The sequence below is a fragment of the Babylonia areolata genome, chromosome 17 (assembly GCF_041734735.1).
Source record: "Babylonia areolata isolate BAREFJ2019XMU chromosome 17, ASM4173473v1, whole genome shotgun sequence".
Taxonomy (NCBI): domain Eukaryota; kingdom Metazoa; phylum Mollusca; class Gastropoda; order Neogastropoda; family Buccinidae; genus Babylonia; species Babylonia areolata.
In genome coordinates, this window is record NC_134892.1 from 16143910 (window position 1) to 16168456 (window position 24547).

Genomic DNA, 24547 nt, shown 5'->3' on the forward strand with positions numbered 1-24547 from the left:
TGACTGTTGATCAGGCTGCACGGTATGGCAAATGTTTTGCGCCACAAACAGAAGGATGTTGCAAATTTTCCCTATATTCTCGTCCATAGTTTCTAGATATTAAGGGAGCATGTGCAAGCCCGTTTTCGTCGGATTTTCGTCGGGGTTCTGTCGAAAGGGTTTTGAATATTTTCGGTGACCATTTTTGCAAGTTTTCAAGATATATTTGGCTTTATAATTACACCCCTTATTTGCTTTAGTCTTTTATGTTTACGTAGAGCGTCAGTGTTTCTGCCATTACATGTTCGAACTGATCCATTTATAAACTCTATTGAAAAGTTGTCCGAACACTGAAAGCAGTGCACACCCAGAGAAGCCGGTTACTGACGGTGGTGCGGGGTTGCGCATGTCGTCAAATGACCAACTTCTCGCTCTGCGCGGCGGCGAGCGACGAAAAGTCTTCGACGAAAGTGGGCTGCACACCCTTGGCTATGACTGTTTGGTGTCTTTATTGTGGGAGTTGCTGGTTCACGTAAAATTCGTTTTGGACCACACAACTTAAGTGTTGAAGAGCTGGTGGGTTTTCCTCTATGGGATCAGTCCGATTCGCCTTTTCGCGTTTCGCCTTCTCCGGCTTTAATCGTGCCGCCACCCTCAGTGGTCTTTTGGGAGTTTGACTGTACCGTTACGCCTACCCACTAGTCCCGTAACGTGGCCCTCTCTCTCTCAAACATACAAGTTACACACACACACACACCGTGACACAGACACACACACACACACACACACACACACACAGAGAGAGAGAGAGAGAGAGAGAGAGAGAGAGAGAGAGAGAGAGCAACTGATTACGATTACACGACTCGGAAATGGGAATAGGCGAATCGGGATCACTAGTTTACTGATAGGCGAATCGGGAACATGCGAAACGGGAACAGATGAAACGGAATGGGTGAATCGAGAATTACACACTTACAGTTGTATTGGATTCGCAAAGTTTCGCGCTGTTGGGTTCAGTTGGCCCCATGGATAACTAGTTCGGGCACTATGGCTCAGGTTCGTTGGATTCGTGGGGTTGGCGCTGTTGGGATTTTATGTGCAGGGGATTCGCCCTGTCAGTTGGGTTTGCGCTGAAGGGTTCGCTCACACGGGTTTAGCATTAACTGGTGCCACTTGTGGGTTTCGAGCAGTAGGGCGTAAGCTTTCGAAGTTGAGTGGTCCGTGAATCTCCGAAGAAGAAAATCGGATATACCCGATCCAAACATTCCCATAAGTTTGTCTTCCAGTATCGGCGAACTGCACGGGTTTCATAATATAAATGTATGACGGTGTCAGCGTGTGTGTGTGTGTGTGTATGTGTGTGTGTGTGTGTGTGTGTGTGTGTGTGTGTGTGCGCGCGCGCGCGCGCGCTAGACAAAGATGATTTGAAGATTTTTTTTAGACTGGCAGTGGCGCTGGCGCTACTGAGTGCCGTGGTTAAAGCGGTCAATTCATTTCAGTTGGTGATTCTGAAAAACCTATTCCCAGTTCAGTTTGCCTCTGTATGCAGTAGCTCTGTGTGTGTGTGTGTGTGTTTGTGTGTGTGTGAGAGAGAGAGAGGGTGGGGGGTGGAGGGGGAGGGGGCTGAATGTACGAAACGGAACGGTGGGTAGGTGAAATAGCACAGAGTCAAATTCTCAAAAGGTCACTGGGGATGGCGGCATGATCAAATAGTAAGCGAAGCGGGAATAGGCGAATTGGACCCACTTTAGTCTGTCATGTTCCCGGGGAAGGGGAGAGGGGGGTGGGGGTAATCTATGCATGCGGCGTGAGCGGACGCACGTTTGTGAGCTCCCATAGTAATTGTTGGATTTCACATTCTACAGTTAAATTTGTGCTTTGAAAGTTTGTGTACAAAAACTTGAACATTATACCAGTATCGCCGCAGAATTTCTGAGGTGCTTGAGGAGGATTTCTGCCAGTATTTATTGGCTTTATGTTGAAACGTGCAAAATTTAAAGCCGCCATGCTGAGCCAGCGAGTTTTGACACTGCGAAACATGAAGTTCGGTGTAATGGTTGGTGTGCTCCTCACTCTTTTGTACTTGGGTAATTTGATTCACCAATGTGGAGTTGGGGAGATGGGGAGTACCCGCTGCGACAGACGAGAAGAGCGAGCACTGATCAAATAATAAGTGAAAAACCGCTATAAGAACCAGCATTGAAAGACGTCATGGTAGTGTAAGGAAGTTTTACATCAAACTTTGATGACTTGAGAAAAGACATGACTGACCTACGAAATAACATGACCGAGCTGAAAGAGTTTAACATTGATCTTAGGCAAGAGTTACATGACACAGGACGTGCAGTTCAGGATTTGAAAAAAAGAAAATGATATGCTGAAAGAGGAAAACAAAGAACGAAACTTCAAGTAACAACACTGGCGACTTCCAGGGACAATCCAAACGAAACAATTTCATTATTTATGGAATTCAAAAACGCGAAAAAGAAACCTGGCAAGACTTTGAAGGCATGGTGACAGACATGCTTGCCGACACACTTGAATTGTCTGACATGATCGAGTTTGACTGGGTACATCGTTTGAACTCTAGTTCCACATCTCTGATTATTGCCTGCTATACAATCTGTGTGTCAGGTCAGAGGTTCTTCTCTGCTACTGGTAACCATGTAACCCAGTACTACCTGCCATATGTGGAGAGTAAACCCAACATGAAAATCCGATCTGGAGAGGGATTACATCTGCCAGTTTTGGCCCTGGCGCCCACGAACCAGCCCCCATGTGTGGGTCAAATACAAAGAGGTCATCCCGGAGCAGGCGAAAGAGGAGACATCTCCCAATTGCTGCAACTGATGGCGGATGAAGATGCCAACAATGGGTAGGGAGACTTGCGAGCACGCCGCAACAACTGCCGTGGACCCACAACATTTAGGACTTGTCTACCTAGACTGTGAAGCCTGGATTCGGCGGACTGCGCGGAAGAAACCATCACTGGTTCAAAGGGCAGAAAGGCGATTCTCAGCAATGCACCGTGGAGCACTAAAAGGGCGCAGTGAGACACATGCAGAACACTGCTGGCCATCTACTGCATTTGGACCTATCCCCAGCCGTCTCGACTATGTCTTGCCACTGGGTCCAGATACGCCAGGACGAGAGACAGGCAAATCTCCCTCACTTTAATCCAAGCCCAAGTCAGAACTTCAAAATATACCACGCAACACCTCAAGTCCTGTGGCGATGGGGGAGTGGCAGAGCAGCAGGTACGGATATACTGGAAGCTGTAGTCACAAACCTGCACACAGGCCAGCTTACCATGGCTGATGGGGATCCCTCATAGCAGTCGACAAACAAAAACGAAGAAGAAAGTGATGGTGTTGAACTTCGTGAGATGCAGGACAGCTGGTTCAGCAGGAAGGCAGATGAAATCCAGGGCAACGCAGACAGCCATGACACAAAGGGCTTCTAAGATACACTTAAGGCTGCATACAGACCCCAGTCCTCTGCCTCCTCACCCCACCTCAAAGCAGATGGGACGCAGCTGCTGACCGACAAGCAGATTCTGGAGTGGTTGGCTGAGCACTTAAACAACGTCCTCAACAGTCCTGCCAACGTCAACGACGAAGCCATTGCTCACCTGCCCCAGGTAGAGATCAACGAGGACCTCGACACCCTCCCCACAGAAGATGGAATCAAGAAGGCAGTGAAGCAACTCTCCTGTGGCAAAACGCCAGGATCCGATGCAATCCCTGCTGTCGGTGTGCTGAGGTATACAAAGCAGGAGGCCCTGCCATGATGCAAAAGCTGACTGAACTCTTCCAGTCCATGTGGCACGAGGGACAGATCCCGCAACAGCTGAAAGATGCCAGCATAGTCCACATCTACTAGAGGAAAGGAAACCGCCAGTCTTGCAACAACCACTCATGCATCTTCCTCTTGTCCATTGCTGGAAAGATTCTGGCCCGTGTCCTGCTCCAGCGCCTTCTCAAAAATCTTGAGCAAGGTCTCCTCACACAAAGCCAGTGCAGCTTCCATGCTGAACGTGGGACTGCGGACATGATTTTTCCTCCAGGAAAAATGCCAGGAGCAATACAGTGACCTCTTCATGACCTTTGTCAATATGACCAAGGCTTTCGATACAGTCAGCAGAGAAGGTTTGTAGAAGATCATGGAGAAGTTTGGCTGCCCAAGCAAGTTCATCCAAATCGTCCGGCTGTTCCACGACGGCATGATGGTGAAAGTTTTGGATGACGGAGATGAGTCAGAGACCTTCCCTGTGACAAACGGCGTCAAACAAGTCTGCGTTCTCGCTACATCTCTGTTCAGTATGGTATTCTCTGCCATGCTGACAGATGCCTTCCATGACTGCGAAGAAGGAATCCACGTCAGGTATAGGACTGACGGGAGATTGTTCAACCTCAAGCACTGTGTCAGCAGACACTTCTTGTTTCCTGATGACCGTGCATTCAATGCAGCACAGAGCAGAAGAAGCAGTGTGAAATGAACTGCTTCTCACAAGCCTTCAACAACTTCAGTCTTACTATCAGCACCAAAAAGACCAAAGTTATTTACCAGTCTGCCTCAGGAAAGTCATATCAGAAGCCACTCATCACAGTGAAGGAGCAGAACCTCCATGCAGTGGGTCAACTTAACCTACCTGGGCAGCATGCTCTCTCGCGCAGTCAACATAGATGCTGAGATCAACAACAGGATCGCCAAAGCCAGCGCCGCTTTTGGGAGACTCCATGAGAACGTCTGGGAGCGGAGAGGACTCAGCGCTAGCACCAAGCTGAAGGTATACTTTGCAGTGGTCCTTACCACCCTCCTTTCCGCCAACGAGACCTGGTCTGCCTACAGCAGACTTGCCAGACAGTTAATTGCTGCCATCTGAGCTGTCTTCGCAGACTCCTCCACATCAGGCGGCAGGACAAAGTCCCTGACATGGAAGTCATGGAACGAGCTGGTCTCTGCAGCGTCTACACCCTCCTGCAGAAAGCCCAAGCCAGGTGGGCTCGTCGATATGTGATCAGAATGCCAGTCAACTGCCTAAGCAGCAGCTGTACAGAAAACTCTGTCAGGGCAAGCACTCGGAGGGCAGAAGAAACGCTACAAAGACTGCCCCAAAGCGTCCTTCAAAAACCTGGGCGTCGACATCAACACGTGGGAGACTTGCTCTGGACCGTCCTGCTTGGCGCAGCAAGATCACCACAGAAGCTCGTGCAGCTGAAGCCAGGCACATCAACGAGGCGCAACGAAAGCGTGCTGTGTGCAAGGCCCGATCAACATCCACTGCCATGACAGCACCCAATCACTTGTGTCCCACATGTGGGTGAGCCTTCAGGACCCGGACTGGCCTCATCAGTCACCTCCGGACCCACAGCCACCAATCTTCCATCTGATTTTTTTAAGCCATGGTCATCTTCGAATCCGAAGGACGAACATCGCATAAGGATAAACAGAAAATCTTGAAAGAAGAGAACAATTGAGAAAACTGGCACCTCAACTTGAATCAGAGGTCACAAGGAAAGAAAGCTACCATGGTCTTCGACCACCTTGAGGTTGACGGCAAAACGGAGGTTACCAGCATGCACGTGAATTCAGGAACAGAAATTTTATGTAAACAGGTTTCCTCCCACTGGTGCGTTATGTGACAACGAACGTGTGCATAAGGATGGGGAGGGAGGGGAACATGCTGACCGTGTCGATGACAGTGCGGCATGCACCTACCCAGCAGTAGAATGTGTTGACCACAGAACAGAAAGTGCTTAACTTTCACATGCTGCCGCTGTTGACATTGCAATCTGAATGTGACAAGAAAATGGGTAAATGACAGCGGGTTGGACGTGTGTGAGGAAATGTGCGAGGATGAGTGTGAAACGGAATCTACTGGATATGCTGCGACAGTGTCTGGCACTGATAATGCTGGGAACACATCTGTGGGTGAATGTGGTGGTGAGGGGATGATTGAGGGAAGGGCGGATGGTTACGCTAGGGAAGGTAATGAGAACTGGGTGGGGAGGGATGATAATCTTGAGTCGAATAGTTCAGGAAGTGTTGTTGATTAAAAACGAGAACAGCATATATTTTCTACACTGTAATGTTTGTGGTTTGCATTCTAAACTTGATGACGTTGATTTTGTTCTGTTTGTTTCTTCCTTTGATTTTATTTGTCTTGTTGAAACTTTTCTTGAAAAGTTGGAATCTTATTTGTTTAAAGAGCACACATTGTTTATCACACCAGTAGTTAAGCTGACATGACAGGGAAGATATCTGGATGGAATCATCTGTTTTGTTCATTGTACGCTTATTCCCTTTGTGCAACACTGTGATGTTCCACATGTGAGAAGCAGCAAAGAACAAAGAACGTTCACCACAGGTTCTTGTATTGACAAGAGGAAGTTTCAAATGGTAACAGTCAGCGGAAGAGTGGAGATTTCTTGCGGGAGTGTAAACACTGATAAGGTCAGAAAGATATGTAGGTCCTGTGGAGTGGAAAGCAGAATAGCAGAGACACGCAATTTTGTATTTCATTCTCACTTCAGTGGGTAACCAATGTAGAGTGTGGAGGTGGGGAGAAAAGTGATCAGTACATGGGGCTTTGAGAGTCAGATGGACGGCATTGTATTGAAATTTTTGAATTCTCTGAAAGATTATGTGGGCAGCCTATGAGAAGAGAATTACAGTAGTTGATTCGTGACAGCACAAAAGCAGAAATAAGAGTTTTAGTAGTTTCAACAGAAAGGTACTGACGTATAGAGTTGGTACGACGAAGTTCACAATTGACTATGCGTATCAGATTTACTACCTGAGTGTGCATGCTGAGGTTTGAGTCAAGAATGACTCCAAGGTTCCTTGCTGATTTAGAAAACTGAACTGTGCATCACCAACCACAACAGAGACAGGGGAAAAAAGTAGATGTGGGCATTTTTGCAGAGGAAATAATCATGGCTTTGGTTTTGTCATCATTTAACTTTAGTTTGTTGAATGTCATCCGGGATTTAACATTGAGAATACAATCCTGCATTGACAGAATCAGACTGTGTACTTGGTTTGGTTCTGCAGACTTTTGTAGCTATCATCAGCAAAAGAGTGGTGAAGAACAGAATGGCCAGAAAGTATTCGTGGGTTTCTTAAATGTTTTAAACAAAGATTGATTGATTGTAGCTGGCAAAATTGGCACGATCATATCCACAATAGTGATAGTTATATAGAATATAGGATGTTTAACACTTGTAATAAAGTCGAACCTTATATTCTAATCAATATGAACCGATATGTTAGAAGTGCATAATCTAAACTCAGGTTCGGTGTGTCAGATATTGCCTGTCAACGTTTCAGATAGAAGTGTAAAAGTTCTGTTATCTCATGTTGTTTATGTAATGCAGCTGAAGAAAACAAAATACATATTTTGTTTTGTTGCCCTGTCCTACATGATTTGAGGATAAAACTGATTGAACCTAAGCACTATCAAAATCCATGTCTTTTTAGATTCAGTTTACTAATGGCATTTAGAAATGGAAATGTCTTAACTAACTGAGGTTGTTGTATGTTGGTACAACTTAGATGTATTCTTGTGTTACATATGTACTACTTTTGTTTACATGTGATAAGTAATTGTGCTCATATCATAAATATCGTTTGTTTATGATTATGTAATTCTCCCTTCAGACACGGGCTATGGCCTGATCTGAATAAATCAGTTGCATTCGCAACTCCCGGTGCCAGATTGGTAATGCATCAGATTAGGAAGTGAGTGTCCATTAGTATCCACGGAATCGACTCCTGCATATGGAATGGGAATTTGTCTACTTCCCTGTTCATAAGACCTTGAGTGGTGCTCATCATATGGAGATGATAAACTGAGATCCCATATGCAGCATGCACTTAGCCCACGTAAAAAAATCATTAGACAAAAAAACACCCAAAATCATGGCAACAAAAGGTTCTTCTCAACAATATTCTTTGATAAACTCTGCAGACAGAAGAAAAAAAAATACTGGTGGCACTGCGCTGCACACAGGCAAAACTTGTATGACAAAAAAAACAAAAAACAAGACTGACTTCTTCTTCTTCTTCTGCATTCGTGGGCTGCAACTCCCACGTTCACTCGTATGTACATGAGTGGGCTTTTACGTGTATGACCGTTTTTACCCCGCCATGTATGCAGCCATACTCCGTTTTCAGGGGTACAAGACTGACAAGACAGGAAACCCTGTGGGGAAATCTTGTCAGGAAACAATGGCAGTGGTGGTACGTGAAAATGTTACTTATTTCATGCAACCAGCACAGAAATAAAAAAACAACAAACCATTTGGTGTTGTGCTCACAGTCACAGTACAAAGCCCATCCCCATAGGTCGGTTGAGGGAAGACATGAAACATGGGACAAAATGTCCAACCAGGCAGGCTGACTTATACAATCGATGGATGTTTGAATCATCATCCCGACCAACTTCCTCCCTTCCCCCAACCCTCCACCCACACATCACCAACACTAACAGTTTATGATGAACTTCAAAAGATTCAAGCAAACACCACAAATAAATGAACACAAAGCAACTTTCATTATCACCAAATAATCAATACACTCGTCCAAAACTGACATTCCAAATGATTCACCACCACACACAAAAATGTCACTGTATAATTTACTGCTGAAAATATCAAAAAAATATACTTTTAAAAATACATAAAGTTTTATGCACAGGTTTTACTTCCTACACAAATCACAACTTTTACAAAATAATATCACTCCATACAGAGTGACAGCTATAAATAAAAAGATAACTGGAAAATCTAATTTGATGTAATATATGGGGTTATGTACAATAACCTTTCTTTTTTAACAGAGAACTCACACTCAGCAATGACATCAGTTCCACAATTTTACAACAGAATGTACCTCAAGAATTACAATTATAACGTATGTAAAATACTCCAGATCTGTCTCATGAAAGCGCTCTGTCTTCAAAGGAGATATAGCTCTTTGAACAGTTTTCAAGTCATAACTTGGTTCATTTTTTATCAGTCATTCGTTCCTTCATATTCTTAACTTTTCCCCATTCTCATTCTTTTGTACTCTCTTTTATTTCAATTAATGTCTGTCTATTTCTCGAACTATCCCTATGTTTAATTCAAACATGTGGACAACAACTCTGGTGTTGAGTTCTTTTACATGCTCAAGAAGTGCCCGCTTGCATGAAGGATGCTGGTTTTCTCCTCCATCACATGAAGGACTAGCACCCTGCCCACCATTCTGCATGAAGAAAAAAACAAGGGAGCTTGAGATGGTGAGGAGATCAGCAATCCTTGATCCTGGAATCCCTGGGAATCCCCTGAGGGGCGTTCTGGGCAGTGCTCAAGACAGATAAGAACCGTTCACGGGATTTCCGAGGATGTCAGCAGTGACTGTAAGGCTCTGGCATAGGCTGCAACAGACAGTTAATTGGTATTGTTACACATGGGAAAACCTCTCACCCCTGTGGTTTCTGCAGTAGAAAAGTAGAAAACAGCTGGTACACACTCTCTCTCTCTCTCTCTCACAAACCTAGCCTCACCCCCGTTTGGTTTCTGTAGCAGAAACAAATGTTGGCACTCACCCACACACACACACACATACACAAAAACACACTCATGCATGCATGCACGCACGCACACACAGACACATACCTGTGTGGTTTCAACAGTAGATACTGTTATTAGCACGTGCACATTCACATGCACAAACACAAGCATGCACATTCACACGCACAAACACAAGCATGCACATACACATGCACAAACGCAAGCATGCACATTCAAAACGCACAAACACAAGCAAGCACACACACACGCACAAACACAAGCATGCACATACACACGCACAAACACAAGCATGCACATACACACGCACACTCACCCCAGTGCTTTCTATCATGGAAACAGTTATTTGCACCAGCACATTCACACGCGCAAATGCAGGCACACACACGCACACTCACCCCTGTGCTTTCTATCATGGAAACAGTTATTTGCGCCAGCACATTCACACGCGCAAACACAGGCACACACACGCACACTAACCCCAGTGCTTTCTATCATGGAAACAGTTATTTGCACCAGCACATTCACACGCGCAAACACAGGCACACACACGCACACTCACCCCTGTGCTTTCTATCATGGAAACAGTTATTTGCACCAGCGCATTCACACGCGCAAACACAGGCACACACACGCACACTCACCCCAGTGCTTTCTATCTTGGAAACAGTTATTTGCACCAGCACATTCACACGCGCAAACACAGGCACACACACACACACTCACCCCTGTGGTTTCTGTAGTAGAAACAGTTGTTGGCACAGGTGTCCGGATGGGTGTCGAACAAGGTCTCCCCACAGCAGCACAAGGCAGGTAACTCTAAACCCTGCTTGTTCAGTTTTTCACGAAGATTGCTTCTCAGAGCATCTAGGTATCTGTAACCACACCAACAACCAAGGAATCATCACCACCATTTCATCTTTCAGCTTCCTAATTTCACATGCAAACAGCATGGCCTACAAGCCTTTTCTTTCTCAGTAGTTCTGGAACTCTCTATCACACTCTCCCCGGCACATTCAGTCCTCAGAGTCTTTCAGGTCAGGCCTAAAAACATATACCTTTACCCATTACTATAATCAAGGCCTATCCCTCCCTACCATTTAAGAACATGCATTTTCCATCCAGAGTGATTGCTTGATTGTGATGTGTGTGCAAGTGGACGGAGGAGGGAGTGTGTGTGTGGTTGACTCTGTGTGTGTGTGTGTGTGTGTGATGTTGTTGTTGTTGTTATCTTTCTGGATTATACACCATACCATATTATGATTTTTTGCTATTACTTTTTGCTATTACTGTAAAGTGCCTTGAGTACTGGAAGGTGCTATATATAAATTTCCATCATTATCATCATTAGTAGTAGTAGTAGTAATGTTGTTGCCAATCATCCAGCCGACCACACAAGGCCATATGAATGTAGAAAACACCATAAGTATTCATCCTGTAGAACCTATAGAGAAAGAAAGCTGGGGTGGAAAATAAGGCACAAGAACAGTCACATTCATAAACATGAACTCAGCTCATAACTCCGACACTGACCATTCCCTCAATTTTTTGCCAAAGGATTATTTTTTTCAAATTACTCTAACTCAAATACAAACATAATCATATAAAATAAAGAAAATTACTTACAAAAACATGCATAAAATCCATAATATGTGGGCAAAAAAGAATACCAACAATAGGAGGAGTTTGTATTATACTCCATGTTTGGTGTTACATATATACTTACCATGTCAAACTGATGCAAACTAGGCCTATCGGTTTGCTCTGCTTGGCCAAATTTCGTGCGGCTAACAGTGAAAAGACGAGCAGTCTTCCAACAATGCCCAATTATTAAGTCCAGAAAAAGACAACAACAAAAACCAAAAAAATCAAGACCTACTGGAAAAGACGAACCAGCAAGGACAGGAAGAGACAATGATGGTGAGGCTAAAAAAAAAGAAAAGCTGCACTTGAAATTATTCTAAATACAAAAGAAATTTAGGCTGAAAATGAAATGAAATATTACCAAGAAATAATAGAAAATATATGACAGAAATTCAGGCTGGAAATTACGTTAAATAGGAAAAAACAATATAATAGAAATTACTGTGAATATGAAAGAAATGATTAGGCTGGAAATTAAGGAAAATATTAAATAAATTCATGCTGGAAATTATAGAAAGAAATTAAGGCTGAAAATTATGGCAAATAAACAAAATGAATGGAAATCATAACAAATTTGGAAAAATTGGCTGGAAATTATGGGAAAGAGGAGAAATCTAGGCTTGAAATTTTAGTAGCTATAAAAGAAATTTTGGCAAGAAATGAGAGCAAATAGGAAAAAAATTTAGGCTTGAAATTATGGTAAATATATAAAAGAAATTCTAGACAGAAATTGTGGTAATTAATACAAAAGAAATTTAGGCAAAAAATTAAGAAATTATGAAAGAAATCTAGACTAGAAATTACAGTAAATAAGAAAGAAATTAAGGACAGGGATTATGGAAAATATACTTCTAAAAAGTATGGAAATTGTGGTAGATACAAAAGAAAGTTAGGTTAAAATTTCAGATAATTCTAAAGGAAATTTGGGCTAAAAATTCCACAAAATTTGAAATAAATTTAAAGCAGAAATTTTGGTAATTGTGAAAGAAATTTAGACAAGAAATGATGGGAAACAGGAAATAAATCTAGGCTAAAATTTACATTCAACAGGAAAGAAATTTACACTACAAAGTATTATAAAAAGGAAAGAAATTGAGACAACGAAATATGTTAAACAGAAAAAAACATTAGGCTGGAATTTATGGTAAATACAAACAAAAAATTAGGATGGAAATTACAATAAATGAGAAAAAAAAATTTAGGCAGGAAATTACAATAATTACAAACTCTACACTGGAAATTACAGCAAATACGAACAGAATTTAGGCTGGAAATTATGTAGGCTCCTGACCTGATCATTTCTCTCTGTTTCTGTCGCTGGTCCTCTCTCTCCTGCAGCACCTCTTGAAGGTGTGACCTTTCCATCTGCTGCCGGAGGTCACATTCCACGCTGGTTTCCCCGGTAACAGGGTCGCGGGGCTCCACCAATCGCCGCGCCCTCTCCTCCTCCTGCCTGCGCAGCTCTTCCTTCTCCTTCTTGATTCTGGTGATTGCACAGTTTGTGTTGTGTTGTAATGTGTACTGTATTGCAATTTGCATTGTGTTGTGTTGTGTTGTGTTGTATAATTTTGTTGTAGTATGTTGTGCTGTATTGCAAAAAGACCGGCGTAACAGCCGAGTGGTTAAAGCGTTGGACTTTCATTCTGAGGGTCTTGGGTTCGAATCTCAGTAACGGTGCCTGGTGGGTAAAGGGTGGAGATTTTCCCGATTTCCCAGGTCAACAAATGTGCAGACCTGCTAGTGCCTGAACCCCCTTCGTGTGTAAACGCAAGCAGAAGATCAAATACGCACGTTAAAGATCCTGTAATCCATGTGAGTGTTCGGTGGGTTATGGAAACAAGAACATACCCAGCATGCACACCCCTGAAAACGGAGCATGGTTGCTGACATGGCAGGGAAAAAACGGTCACACACGTAAAAGCCCACTTGTGTACATACGAGTGTACATGGGAGTTGCAGCCCACGAACAAAGAAGAAGTATTGCAAAAAAAAGGTGCTGGATAGGGCACGTCTGCAGAATGCCACCAGACACACTTCCAACTGATGGGAAAAGTGTGCAAGGAAGACCAAGGGAGACAATGCATGAAACAGTTGAAAAAGAACTGAAATGAGAGCAGCTTCACCTGGGGGAAGCTGGCTAGAGCAGCACAATGCAGGCAGCAGTAGAGATCTCTGGTGGTGGCCTTACCTGCCACAGGGCACAGAGAGGATTAACCATTTTAAAAAATCCATGGGATACAGAAACTTTTCAGGATCACCACCCAAACCTAAACAGTCCCAGTGGTGAAGTGCAAAAGTGATCTCAGCAGCACTTAGTCTGATTAGCTTTACAAATTTTCCAAAGTCTATTGATTTAATATAGGCTACGGAAAATTCCTCATGCTACGCAAATTTAGCACTGGTATGATCACTTATACAGCCTAGCCTTGGTCCATAACCAATGCTTCCACAAAATTTCAGCAAAAAAATCTGTGCATAACATTTTTTACATAGTCCCGCCAACAGAAAAACAAAACATAAACAAAAACTAAAATGAAACACTAGCAGCAATAACAAACTACACTTTGTTTTCCTATTTTCTAGCTTCACTTGGCTGTGTGTGTGTGTGTGTGTGTGTGTGTGTGTGTGTGTGTGTGTGTGTGTGAGTGTGTGTGTGTGTGTGTGTTTGTGTGTGTGAGAGTGTGTGTGTGTGTGTGTGTGTGTGTGTGTGTGTGTGTGTGTGTGTGTGTGTGTGTGTGTGTGTGTGTGTGTGTGTGTGTGTGTGTGTGTGTGTGTGTGTGTGTGTGTTTACTTTGCCTTGCAGGACATTTGATTGTCTCTTCTATCTTCTGTCTGTTTCCGTCTGTGGGTGTGTGTAGGTGGCCCTTTGAAAATGCAACCTGAGTGTGAGAAAAAAAAAACAACGTGTACACACCCGATATAAGTCAAGCTCATTCATCCGTTCATTCAATCGCATCGCAAATGAATCCAGTAAACATCACCATTGCAGCTGTGACAAACTTCAGTCACATCGCACACAATACCATTTCCTCAAGACTCACTTCTGAATCTGTGAGCGCTGGTTCTTCCGGCGCTGGTTGTCCCGCACGGCTTGTCGCTCCAGATCGCTGTACAGCCGACGATAGTTCAGCTTCTGCTGCTCCAGGCGGCGGCGCTCCGCATACTCTGTGGCTCCGGCTCGAAGGTCCGGGGCCGACTGGGGGCGGCAGCCTGTGGTGCGTGAACCTGATTGGTTGGCCCAAAAAACAGAAACGATGCATCAACAGATTTCCTATGCTTTTTCCACTTTATATTACACATGCAAATATTATTTGCGTTGATTTTATTGTCTGAAACAATGTTTTTGATATGTTTGAAATAGAAAGAGAGAGAGAGAGAGAGTGAACTGATGTGTGACATCTGTTCAAATGGGGAAGGGGAGGAAAGGGTGGAAGGAGAAAGCAGGGGGGGTCATTCTTGAAATAATGAACGAATAAAATCATGAATACATGAATAAATGAATATATCAAGGAATAAATGAATGAAAGACTAAAAAAAACACACACAAAAAACCCACCATAATGACACACATAAATATAAATATTATAAATTCATCAAAGAATCTGATTACACACTTATACACTTATACAAATATGAACACTGTCATAGAATAAACTCTTTACATAATCTAACTCATAATTCACACAGTACACACACACACACACACACTGATTACAACACACACACACACACACACACACACACACAGAGTAAAAACACACACACAACAACAGCAAACAACAGTGACTTCATAAGACTTGCTTAGTGAAAAACGCAAGCCAAAACCTTTCATTAACAAGTTACAGATATCCACAGCAGAAGTTGTGTGTAAACTGAAAGAACTGACACAAAACCACAGACACAAAGCCCCTGACACAAACCATTCACACAAAACCACTGACACAAAAGTACAGCAGTCACACAAAACCGTTGTCACAAATCACTGACACAAAACCACAGCACTGACACAAAAGCACTGATGCAAGCAACAAAAAAAAGCACTGACACAAAAGCAGGTACAAAACCACATCAGTGACACAACACCAGACACTAAATCACAGCACTGACACAAAACCACAGCACTGACACAAAACCAGACACTAAATCACAACAAAACCAGACGCAAAACCACAGCACTGATACAACACCAGACACTATATCACAGCACTGACACAAAACCAGACACTAAATAACAGCACTGACACAAAACCACAGCACTGACACAAAACCAGACACTAAACCACTGACACAAAACAACAGCACTGACACTAAACCAGACACTAAACCACAGCACTGACACTAAACCACAGCACTGACACAAAACCAGACACTACACCACAGCACTGACACAAAACCAGACACTAAACCACAGCACTGACACTAAACCAGACATTAAATCACAGCACTGACACAAAACCACTGACACAAAACCACAGCACTGACACTAAACCAGACATTAAATCACAGCACTGACACAAAACCACTGACACAAAACCACAGCACTGACACTAAACCAGACAATAAACCACAACACTGAAACAAAACCAAACACAAAACCACAGCACTGACACAAAACCACAGCACTGACACTAAGACATGAACCCACAGCACTGACACTAAGACACAAAACCACAACACTGACACTAAGACACAAAACCACAGCACTGACACTAAGACACAAAACCACAGCACTGATACAAAACCACAGCACTGACACTAAGACATGAACCCACAGCACTGACATTAAGACACAAAACCACAGCACTGACACTAAGACACAAAACCACAGCACTGACACAAAACCACACCACTGACGCAAAACCACACCACTGGCACTAAACCACTGACACAAAACCACAGCAGCAACGCACAGCTATCAACACAAAACTACAGAACTGTCACAAAACCCACCGCCAACACAATCAAAACCACAGTGTTGACGACAACCAAAGCACAATCACATAACCACAGTGTTGACGACAACCAAAGCACAATCACATAACCACAGTGTTGACGACAACCAAAGCACAATCACAAAACCACAGTGTTGACCTTTTTTCCGAGTGGTCCTCTTCACGGCTGACTCGGACCTTCTCGCCTCAACTGTGCGCAGGTTGAATTTAACACGCTGCACTTTTGCCCGCTCATCTTCATCGTCTCTCTCCTCAGATTCTCTCGTCTCGTCCTTTTCCTCTTCGCTTTCACTCCCTCCCTTCTCTGCTTCTTGGAAACCATCCGAGGAGCAGGACTGAGGGGGCAGGGTGAAGTACTTGATGTGGTCCTCTGCACGCCCTGTGTGAAGTAAAGGGGTTCTGTCTCTTTTCTTTTTCTTTCTATCAAACAGTCTTATTTCAAAAACCAACAAAACATTTGTATGTGTGTGTTGTTGTTGTTGTTTTGTGTGTGTGCGTGTGCATGTGTGTGCATGTGTGTGCGCTCATGCATGTATGCCTGTGTGTGTGTGTGTGTGTGTGTGTGTGTGATTTATAAAGATGGACAACAGCTATGTTCTTACTGTGTAGCTGTTGAATGCCAAAGAAAGAAAGAAAGCTGTGTTCTTTATCCATCATTGTCTTCCAGGTTTTGGCACCGGGATTATGAGGGCTTTCCGCCAAGAGGATGGAGAAAAGCCTGTGGTCCAGATGTGACTGTGTGGACTTTGAGTTGAGCTGAGAAAGAAAAAAAGCTGTGTTCTTTATCCATCATTGTATTACTTTTTTTGTCACAAGATTTCTCTGTGTGAAATTCAGGCTGCTCTCCAAAGGGAGAACATTACACCACAGTTTAGCACCACCCCTTTTTTTTCTGTCGGCACACTATTTTCTTTTACAATCAAAGCGGATTTTTTTCCAATAGAATTTTGCCAAGGACAACTCATTCACTGCAGTGGTTTTATTTGTGTGGGATGCACACGGGACCTCAGTTTTATCATTTCATTTGAAAGAACAGTACCCAGACCACCACTGAAGGTTTATTGGGGCAGGAAGGGGAGTTAAATCCTTGAGCAAATGAGGGAATCGAATCCATGGACACTGGCGTCCCAGTCCAGCTCCATGTTCAGTGAAGGTATGTGTTACATTGTGTATTGTGTCTCTCTTCACAAACTCCCTCACTCAACTGGATCCATCAGTGTGTAAGCATAATTATGTTCAAGTGTGTGACTGTGTGTGTAGGGTGTGCAGGCGGTGAGGGATGGAGAGTGTGTGTGTGTGTGTGTGTGTGTGTGTGTGTGTTTCAGTGTGCGCATCCTTGTGGTACGTGCATACGTGTGTATGTGTGTGTGTGTGTGTGTGTGTGTGCATGTGTGTTTGCAACTGCTTGCTTTTAACAGCCATGTTCACATAAGGAGTATTCACCATGAAAACACTAATACATACAGAAGGGTAACAACAATCATAGAAAAAGCAACGTTAACAACTTCAAATAATAACAATAACACACTAACAGTACAGTAGTGATGGCTGTGCTGATAAACATACACATTCCATCTTCCTCAGCACACACACACACACACACACACACACACACACACACATACACACACACACACATGCATGGATGTACACAGACACAGTCACATAATATATCCCTACAGTCCCTGAAAATGCACATCCACATGTGACTATTCTGATGAATCTCTTCCCCCGTATCTCTCCTATGTGCTGGAAACATATGAACCATGTAAAACGCTAAGATCCAGTTCTGAACTGTTACTTAAAGTCCCAAGAACTAATTCAAAATGTGCAGGGAAAAGGTCTTTTATGGTTTAAGGACCCCAAATTTGGAATTTTTTGCCATCGTCCCTCAGAAATGCTCCTGATCTCCAGACCTTCAAGTCAGATCTGAAAACGCACCTTTTCCACAAACATTTCTGCACTCAGCATGATGGATAGTCCAAAGTCTGTTCGCCACATGGAGTTTTCTGCTAGAGATATTTATACTCACGTAATCCTGTTTTAGTGCAGTTAATGTGTCTGGGCGCGCACGCATGCATGCATATCTGTGTGTGTGTGTGTGTGTGTGTGTTATTTTTATTGTTTGGTGGATCATGCTTTTTTATTCATTCTGTGAACGCATTGGAAAGAGCTGTTGTAATGTTTTATGTTATGTTTATATCTCACTCGATGATGTAAGGCGCTTTAAGCAGCATTAGTACTAGATATTGCGCCATAGAAAACTTATGAATTATTATTACCACATGAGCACACACACACAATCCACACACAAACATACTCATACACACTAACACACACATCAAATCATTATGTGACCTCTGATGATATTGGCTTGTTAAAAGAAAAAGTAAGAGATAAAGGAGACAGCTGAAACACACACACACACACACACACACACACACACACACACACACGCACACACACACAAAGAAAGAGTCACAAAAGAAAGAAGCACAAAGACAATCTATACACAAATACACACACAAAAAAACAAAAAAAACACAAACAATAATAAGGAAAAAAAAATCAAAGAAACCAATGCATAGAAAGACAGAAATAAAAGAGCGAGGAAGACTCCAAGTGAGACTCAAAAGATTCATTCATTTATGGACATGATGGCCCCATATGCAGAGAGACAGACAGACACAAGTAAAAAAAATTTAAAAAAAATAAAAAAAGGCAGACAACTCACCAGCTTCCAGTCTTTCAGGTGACAGTGGTGATTTCCCTTCTTCATCATACAGTGCCTCCTTGGTGTCATTGTCATCATCATTGCTGGTGTAACTGTTCTCCTCCTCATCTTCCTTATCTAGAGGCTCTCCTCTCATTTTCATCGGCTTCCCACTTGTTTCCTGTTGAGAGTTTTAGTCAGGACAAAAATAAACACTAATGTTCTTGTGGATTTCGCAGGATCAACAGGCAAGTGAAAACCTGCTGTACGGCAAGTTAAATCAACTGGAATGACGTTGACAGGAAAAAAAACATTTCAATGATACAGATTATTTGTAGCAAGACAAATAAAACAAAACAAAATCAGAACAAAAACCCGTAAGGAAAAGACATCAAACACACACATATTTCCATACAACACAATGCAAAAGAATAAAACATTTTTTTTTAACTCTCAAAAACACACACACACACTGACACAACCACAACACACACACAAACACAACACACACATACACACTCACACACACACACACATAAACACACACACACACACAAATGATGACTCACAAAGGTGAACCACTTTCCACCAGGCAGGTGATCTGTTTCCAGAATGTCGCTCTCCACCCTCCTGTTACTCAGCTTTTTGCGTGCTTCACTGGTGTATGTGTGAACCTGCCGCAACAGCAAACGGCACCCAGATATTTCAAACAAAATGCAAACAGTACAAACCGCTTTTAACAATCTGTATTTTATAAAACTCCCATAGCTTTTTACCACCATCTTGGCAGTGACTTCAAATCCAGTCTAGGGTTCAGCATAGTAAAATATGTCTTGAAAAGCACCTTGGGAAGTTTTCTTTATAGAGTGCTATATAATTATAAGTATGCATTATAACTATTATCATTATTATTATCATCATTATCATCAATTATGATAGATACAATGTAAAATAAATGTTAGAACCAAATCACCTGTTCATTATGTTGTTCAAAAGCTTTTTTCCGTCTGTCCTGCTCATGAAATCCATCTCCTGAAACCATAAAAAAAAGGGAAGCAATGAGCACTGACCCTATACACACACACACACACACACACACACACACACACACACACATGTGCACAAACACAAATGTACATGAATGCACATGCAGATGCATTCATATTTTCATACACATGTACACAGAAACACACACACGCATAAACACAAACATGTATGCTCATTTGCATAACACACACCAGCATATGCATACACACATGCGCAAGCACACCTTCACACATGCACACAAAACAAAAGTAATAATAATGTAAAAGCAATAAGTGTATCTATAGATTGCTTTCCAAAAATCCCAAAGTGCACAACATGCATTCACAAGCCTCAACGGGCACATGCAAACACATGCAGCACATGTAAACACATGCATGCATACTCACAAGCTCATACATGAATATACATACAAGCATGCTTTTTGTTATCAAGATGAGGTATATAATAATACATTAGTATAATCTATGCAGTAGTCAGCTTTGTGTGCATAACTATAATATAGTGAGAAAAAAAGTAAAAAAAAGAAAAAGGTGGATACGATAATAACAATACAGTGTATCATACACAGAAAAAATGTTTGTCCATGGAATGATGTATTATATATGTAACTGTGTACACATACAGATGTTATGTGTATCATGTATGTATATACGCATTGCTGGGGTTTTTTTTTGTTTTACTGTAAAAGTTTGTGGGGGGTTTTGAGATTTTTCCCCCCTTGCAGGTTATATTTCTTATACTGAAATATCATCATCATCATTACCAGAATTTCTGCACATTCATACAAGTTACTGCAGACGAAATACCCCATTCATATATTAGTAAACAATTACAGAGTACTACAGTAACAATTTACTTGCAAGGATATTTCTGTTTCTTAACATATAAAGAAGAAAAACAAACAAACAAACCAACCAAAAGCAACTAAATGAATAATAATAATAAAAAAAATATAAAAAGACACATAGCCCTACAAACAATGAATGCTCCTCTCTCTCTCTCTCTCTCTCTCTCTCTCTCTCACTAACACTAACACATAGTAAGCAGACACCCGGAGGCACACACACAACATAATCACATCAGTACAGGGTAAAACTTTTCTTTAAAAAAAAAAAAGGGGGCTGGTGAGAGGAGGAAGACTGGAGACAAACATCTGTGCTTCATCACACCTGGAGGCTTGTTTGAACAGAAAGGTTTTCAAATGTGTCTTGAAAGAGGACAGCGTTGGTAAATAATGGAGATCCAGAGGAAGAGAATTCCAGACAGATGATGCTTGATACTGAAAGGCCATTTGGCCAAATGTCTTGAAAGAAGTTTTGGGGACTTGAAGGGGCTTTTCAACAGAAGACCTGAGAGAACAGGAAGGAGTGTAAACTTGTATAAAGGACAGAAGACAAGCAAGATGGGAGAGATCCTTTGAAGTGGTGATAAGCCAATAATTTTTGTACTGAATTCTGCACTGGATGGGTAACCAATGAAGCTGATGTAAGAGTGAGGTAACATGATCCTTTTTTGACTTTCTGAAAATGATTCTTGCAGCATTGTTCAATATCATTTGAAGGCATGACAACAAATCAGAAGGCAAACAACAGATAGTTTAGATTAACCTTTATAGTTTAGATTAACCTTTATCATTACATTTTGAGTAAAAGTTTACATGAACCTTTTTCATTTGTGTAATATTATCTGATACCACCCTAACCCATGCCATGTTTTGCTTGCGCACATGTGACCAAAAAAAAAAAATTATTATTTTTATTTTATTTCTTTTTAAATAAAATTTCAACACACCTCCTCCGGACATGATGGAAGACAAATGCTGACAACACACCAACTGACTACCTTCAGAAGTCATCACCCTTCTATGTGAGCGCTGTTCACACAGGCACAGTTTACAAAGATTATTTGCTACTGTGATATATCTCCGGGGCATCAGAACAGGGGCTGCATGGAGTGGTGGCTTAGTGGTAATACATCTGCCTCGGGTCAAATCCCACAATTTTCTCCCACTCTACCAGACCGTCAGTGGTGGTCTGGACACTAGTTGTTTGGATAGGACAATACACAGAGGTTCCGTGTGTAGCATGCATTTAGCACACGTCAAAGAACCCACGGCAACAAGTTTCTGTAGAAATTCCACTTTGATAACAAATACACCTGCAGACAGAAGAAAGAAAAAGGTGGTGCTCCACCGTGGTGACATGTTCTCCCTTTGGAGGGCAGACCCAATTTCCCACAGAGAAATCTATTGTGATATAAAACTCAGCCTTTATTAAAAGTAATACAACACAATAAAATGCAATACAACACAATACAACACACTACTACAACACAACAGAATGCAATACAATACAACACAATATAACACAACACAACACAATACAAAATAATACAATACAACGTTGACCTACCCATCAGTCTGTTGGCACCAGATGACAGGGCGGGAGGGGGCACGGACACTGCAGGGACATGGTGACTGACGATGCAGTCTTTGCGTTCAGTCAGGCAGTCCGAGGCGCGGAGACTGGACCGAACCTGGTTCAAGTGGTTTTCCATCTGGATAAATCAAATCAAATCAGGCAGCTTATTATTACTGTTATTGCTGTTGTTGTTATCATTATTATTTGTCCCTTATAAAATTCACATTGCAGGACTCCAAGACAAGGAGTCAATTCACGAGGAATATTGTGATGTTCACCAGTCTCAACAGGTAAATCATGACTACTACACCTGCATTAATATTGCAATGTAACTATTGGGTAGACTGGAAATATACTTTTCTCAAGTTCCAAAATTAACTCTTAATTTCTGTAAGCAAGACATTTATTACCATTTTCCAAGGTAGTCCCCCTTATTCGATTATAACTATCTTGCAATTCCTGATTGACATTTAAACATTAACTGTTTTTCTTATAAAAAAAACAACAACAAAAAACAACAACAAAAAACAACAACAACAACCAAACAAAAACAAAAACAACAACAACAACAAAACAAACAAAAAAACTGTCTGGGAATCACAGACAGAATCAATCCAGTTTCTGTTAAATTTCTTAACCATGGCAATGTAAAAACATTCCATCTTCCATAGCTAATGATAACACCATATGATTGACAAGAATATTCATTCCTATGATGTACTTGTAGATGATTTCATATCAGTCCAAAACTTGATCATTCTTGTCTTCACCAGCACCGAGACAGGATGAATGCCTGTCTCCCCCAAAATCATATCAATCATACTATTTTTATTCAATCAGAACAAATGTATCAAAATTTTCAATTGCAATTTCTCCAAAATATCTCCACAGGCACAGACACAAGCACACACAAAATGCACAGCCTCATGTATATCTACTCATGCAAAACAACTTTTATTTAAACATCGAATGTCACATAGAGTAGAAAGAAATCAAATCTATAAAAGATTAAAAAATAAAAAAGAATAGAAAAAAAAGACTAATCATATAATTAGTTGCAATTTACTACAACTATGACTGCACATGTATCTCCCTCCCCCCCTCCACACACACACACACACACAACCATGAATATCTATATAAACATATACACAAGAACACAATTAGCATACAGATTGGTAATCATTCTCAAGTTGTTGTTTCCGCTTGGTTTTGTTGATCTGCCGTACTCGTCTGCGCACATCTTCCTGAAACTGCTTCAGTCTGGCAGCTTTCTTTTCCTGTATGACTTTGATTTTCTCCTCTTCTACTGCTGCTGCTCTCTGAAAACACATGCATATATGATCAAATATATGTGCTTTTTTTATTTATCCACCTCCCATCCACCTCCCCACCCACCCCCAAAAGAAAAGAAAAGAAAAGCAAACAGTCACTTCTGAGACCTAGATGAGAATCTCTCTCTTGTCTCTCCCCGAACTGGGTACGTTTAAGACATTATTTTCATACAGCCTAATTCAACAGTATTTTTATGTTGAGAAATGAGATAAAATCAAAACTGAAGTTCTCGAATGGGAGGGACGATATTAACATGAACAGACTTGCACAACTGAGATTTTAAATTTTACAAACTCACCACAGCATCACTGAATTCAGGATTCATTATTTGAGTAAAATACAAAGCGGGTTCGGCCCTGGCTCCAACGGCCCTAACTTCAACATTTCTGTTTCCCATTACATCAGTGCTTATTACTGGTTTCATTATCTTTCTCAGTGACGACACTGGCGGTGCGACAAATCCTTTTTCGGTCGCCATTTTAGCGTTCTTGGAAGCCAAGGTAAACGTCTAATAACCAAACTGTTCCGAATCAATTTCATGTTTAATTTTAATTTGGACCCCAATTGGCTCTTTGTTGTAATTCTGCTGGTTGACTAGTTAGTTTGTTTTATTTCGTTTATATTCTTTTTTTAAATTATTTTTTAAAATGCTAATTGATGAGAGAGGAACAAGGAAAGTAGTGATGGGTAGGGTGGGGGGACTGAGTTGATGGGTATTCGTCTAAAATCACAAATGTGAACGAGCGGACACGCCGTAGCCCTCTCTCTCTTTCATTAAAGGAGATTTAGGTCGATTCATGCATTCAAATCATGAGCACTTGCACTATTATATGAGAGAGAGAGAGAGAGAGAGAGAGAGAGAGATTGGGGCTGTTCCAGTAA

At 41.8% G+C, this 24547-nt stretch overlaps 1 protein-coding gene across 1 annotated transcript; it reads right to left on the minus strand.

Annotated features, from left to right (window-relative positions):
* Positions 1-8606: 8606 nt before the first annotated feature.
* LOC143291501 (uncharacterized) lies at positions 8607-24150 on the minus strand. Its single transcript, XM_076601388.1, has 11 exons — positions 23964-24150; positions 23503-23652; positions 22322-22466; positions 19837-19895; positions 19433-19537; positions 18885-19044; positions 16290-16529; positions 14240-14423; positions 12490-12681; positions 10281-10429; positions 8607-9400 (listed from the first exon to the last, which is right to left on the minus strand). The coding sequence occupies exons 1-11, from the start codon at positions 24141-24143 to the stop codon at positions 9351-9353; spliced, it is 1614 nt and encodes a 537-aa protein (XP_076457503.1). The 5' UTR covers positions 24144-24150; the 3' UTR covers positions 8607-9350.
* Between the last annotated feature and the right edge of the window lie 397 nt (positions 24151-24547).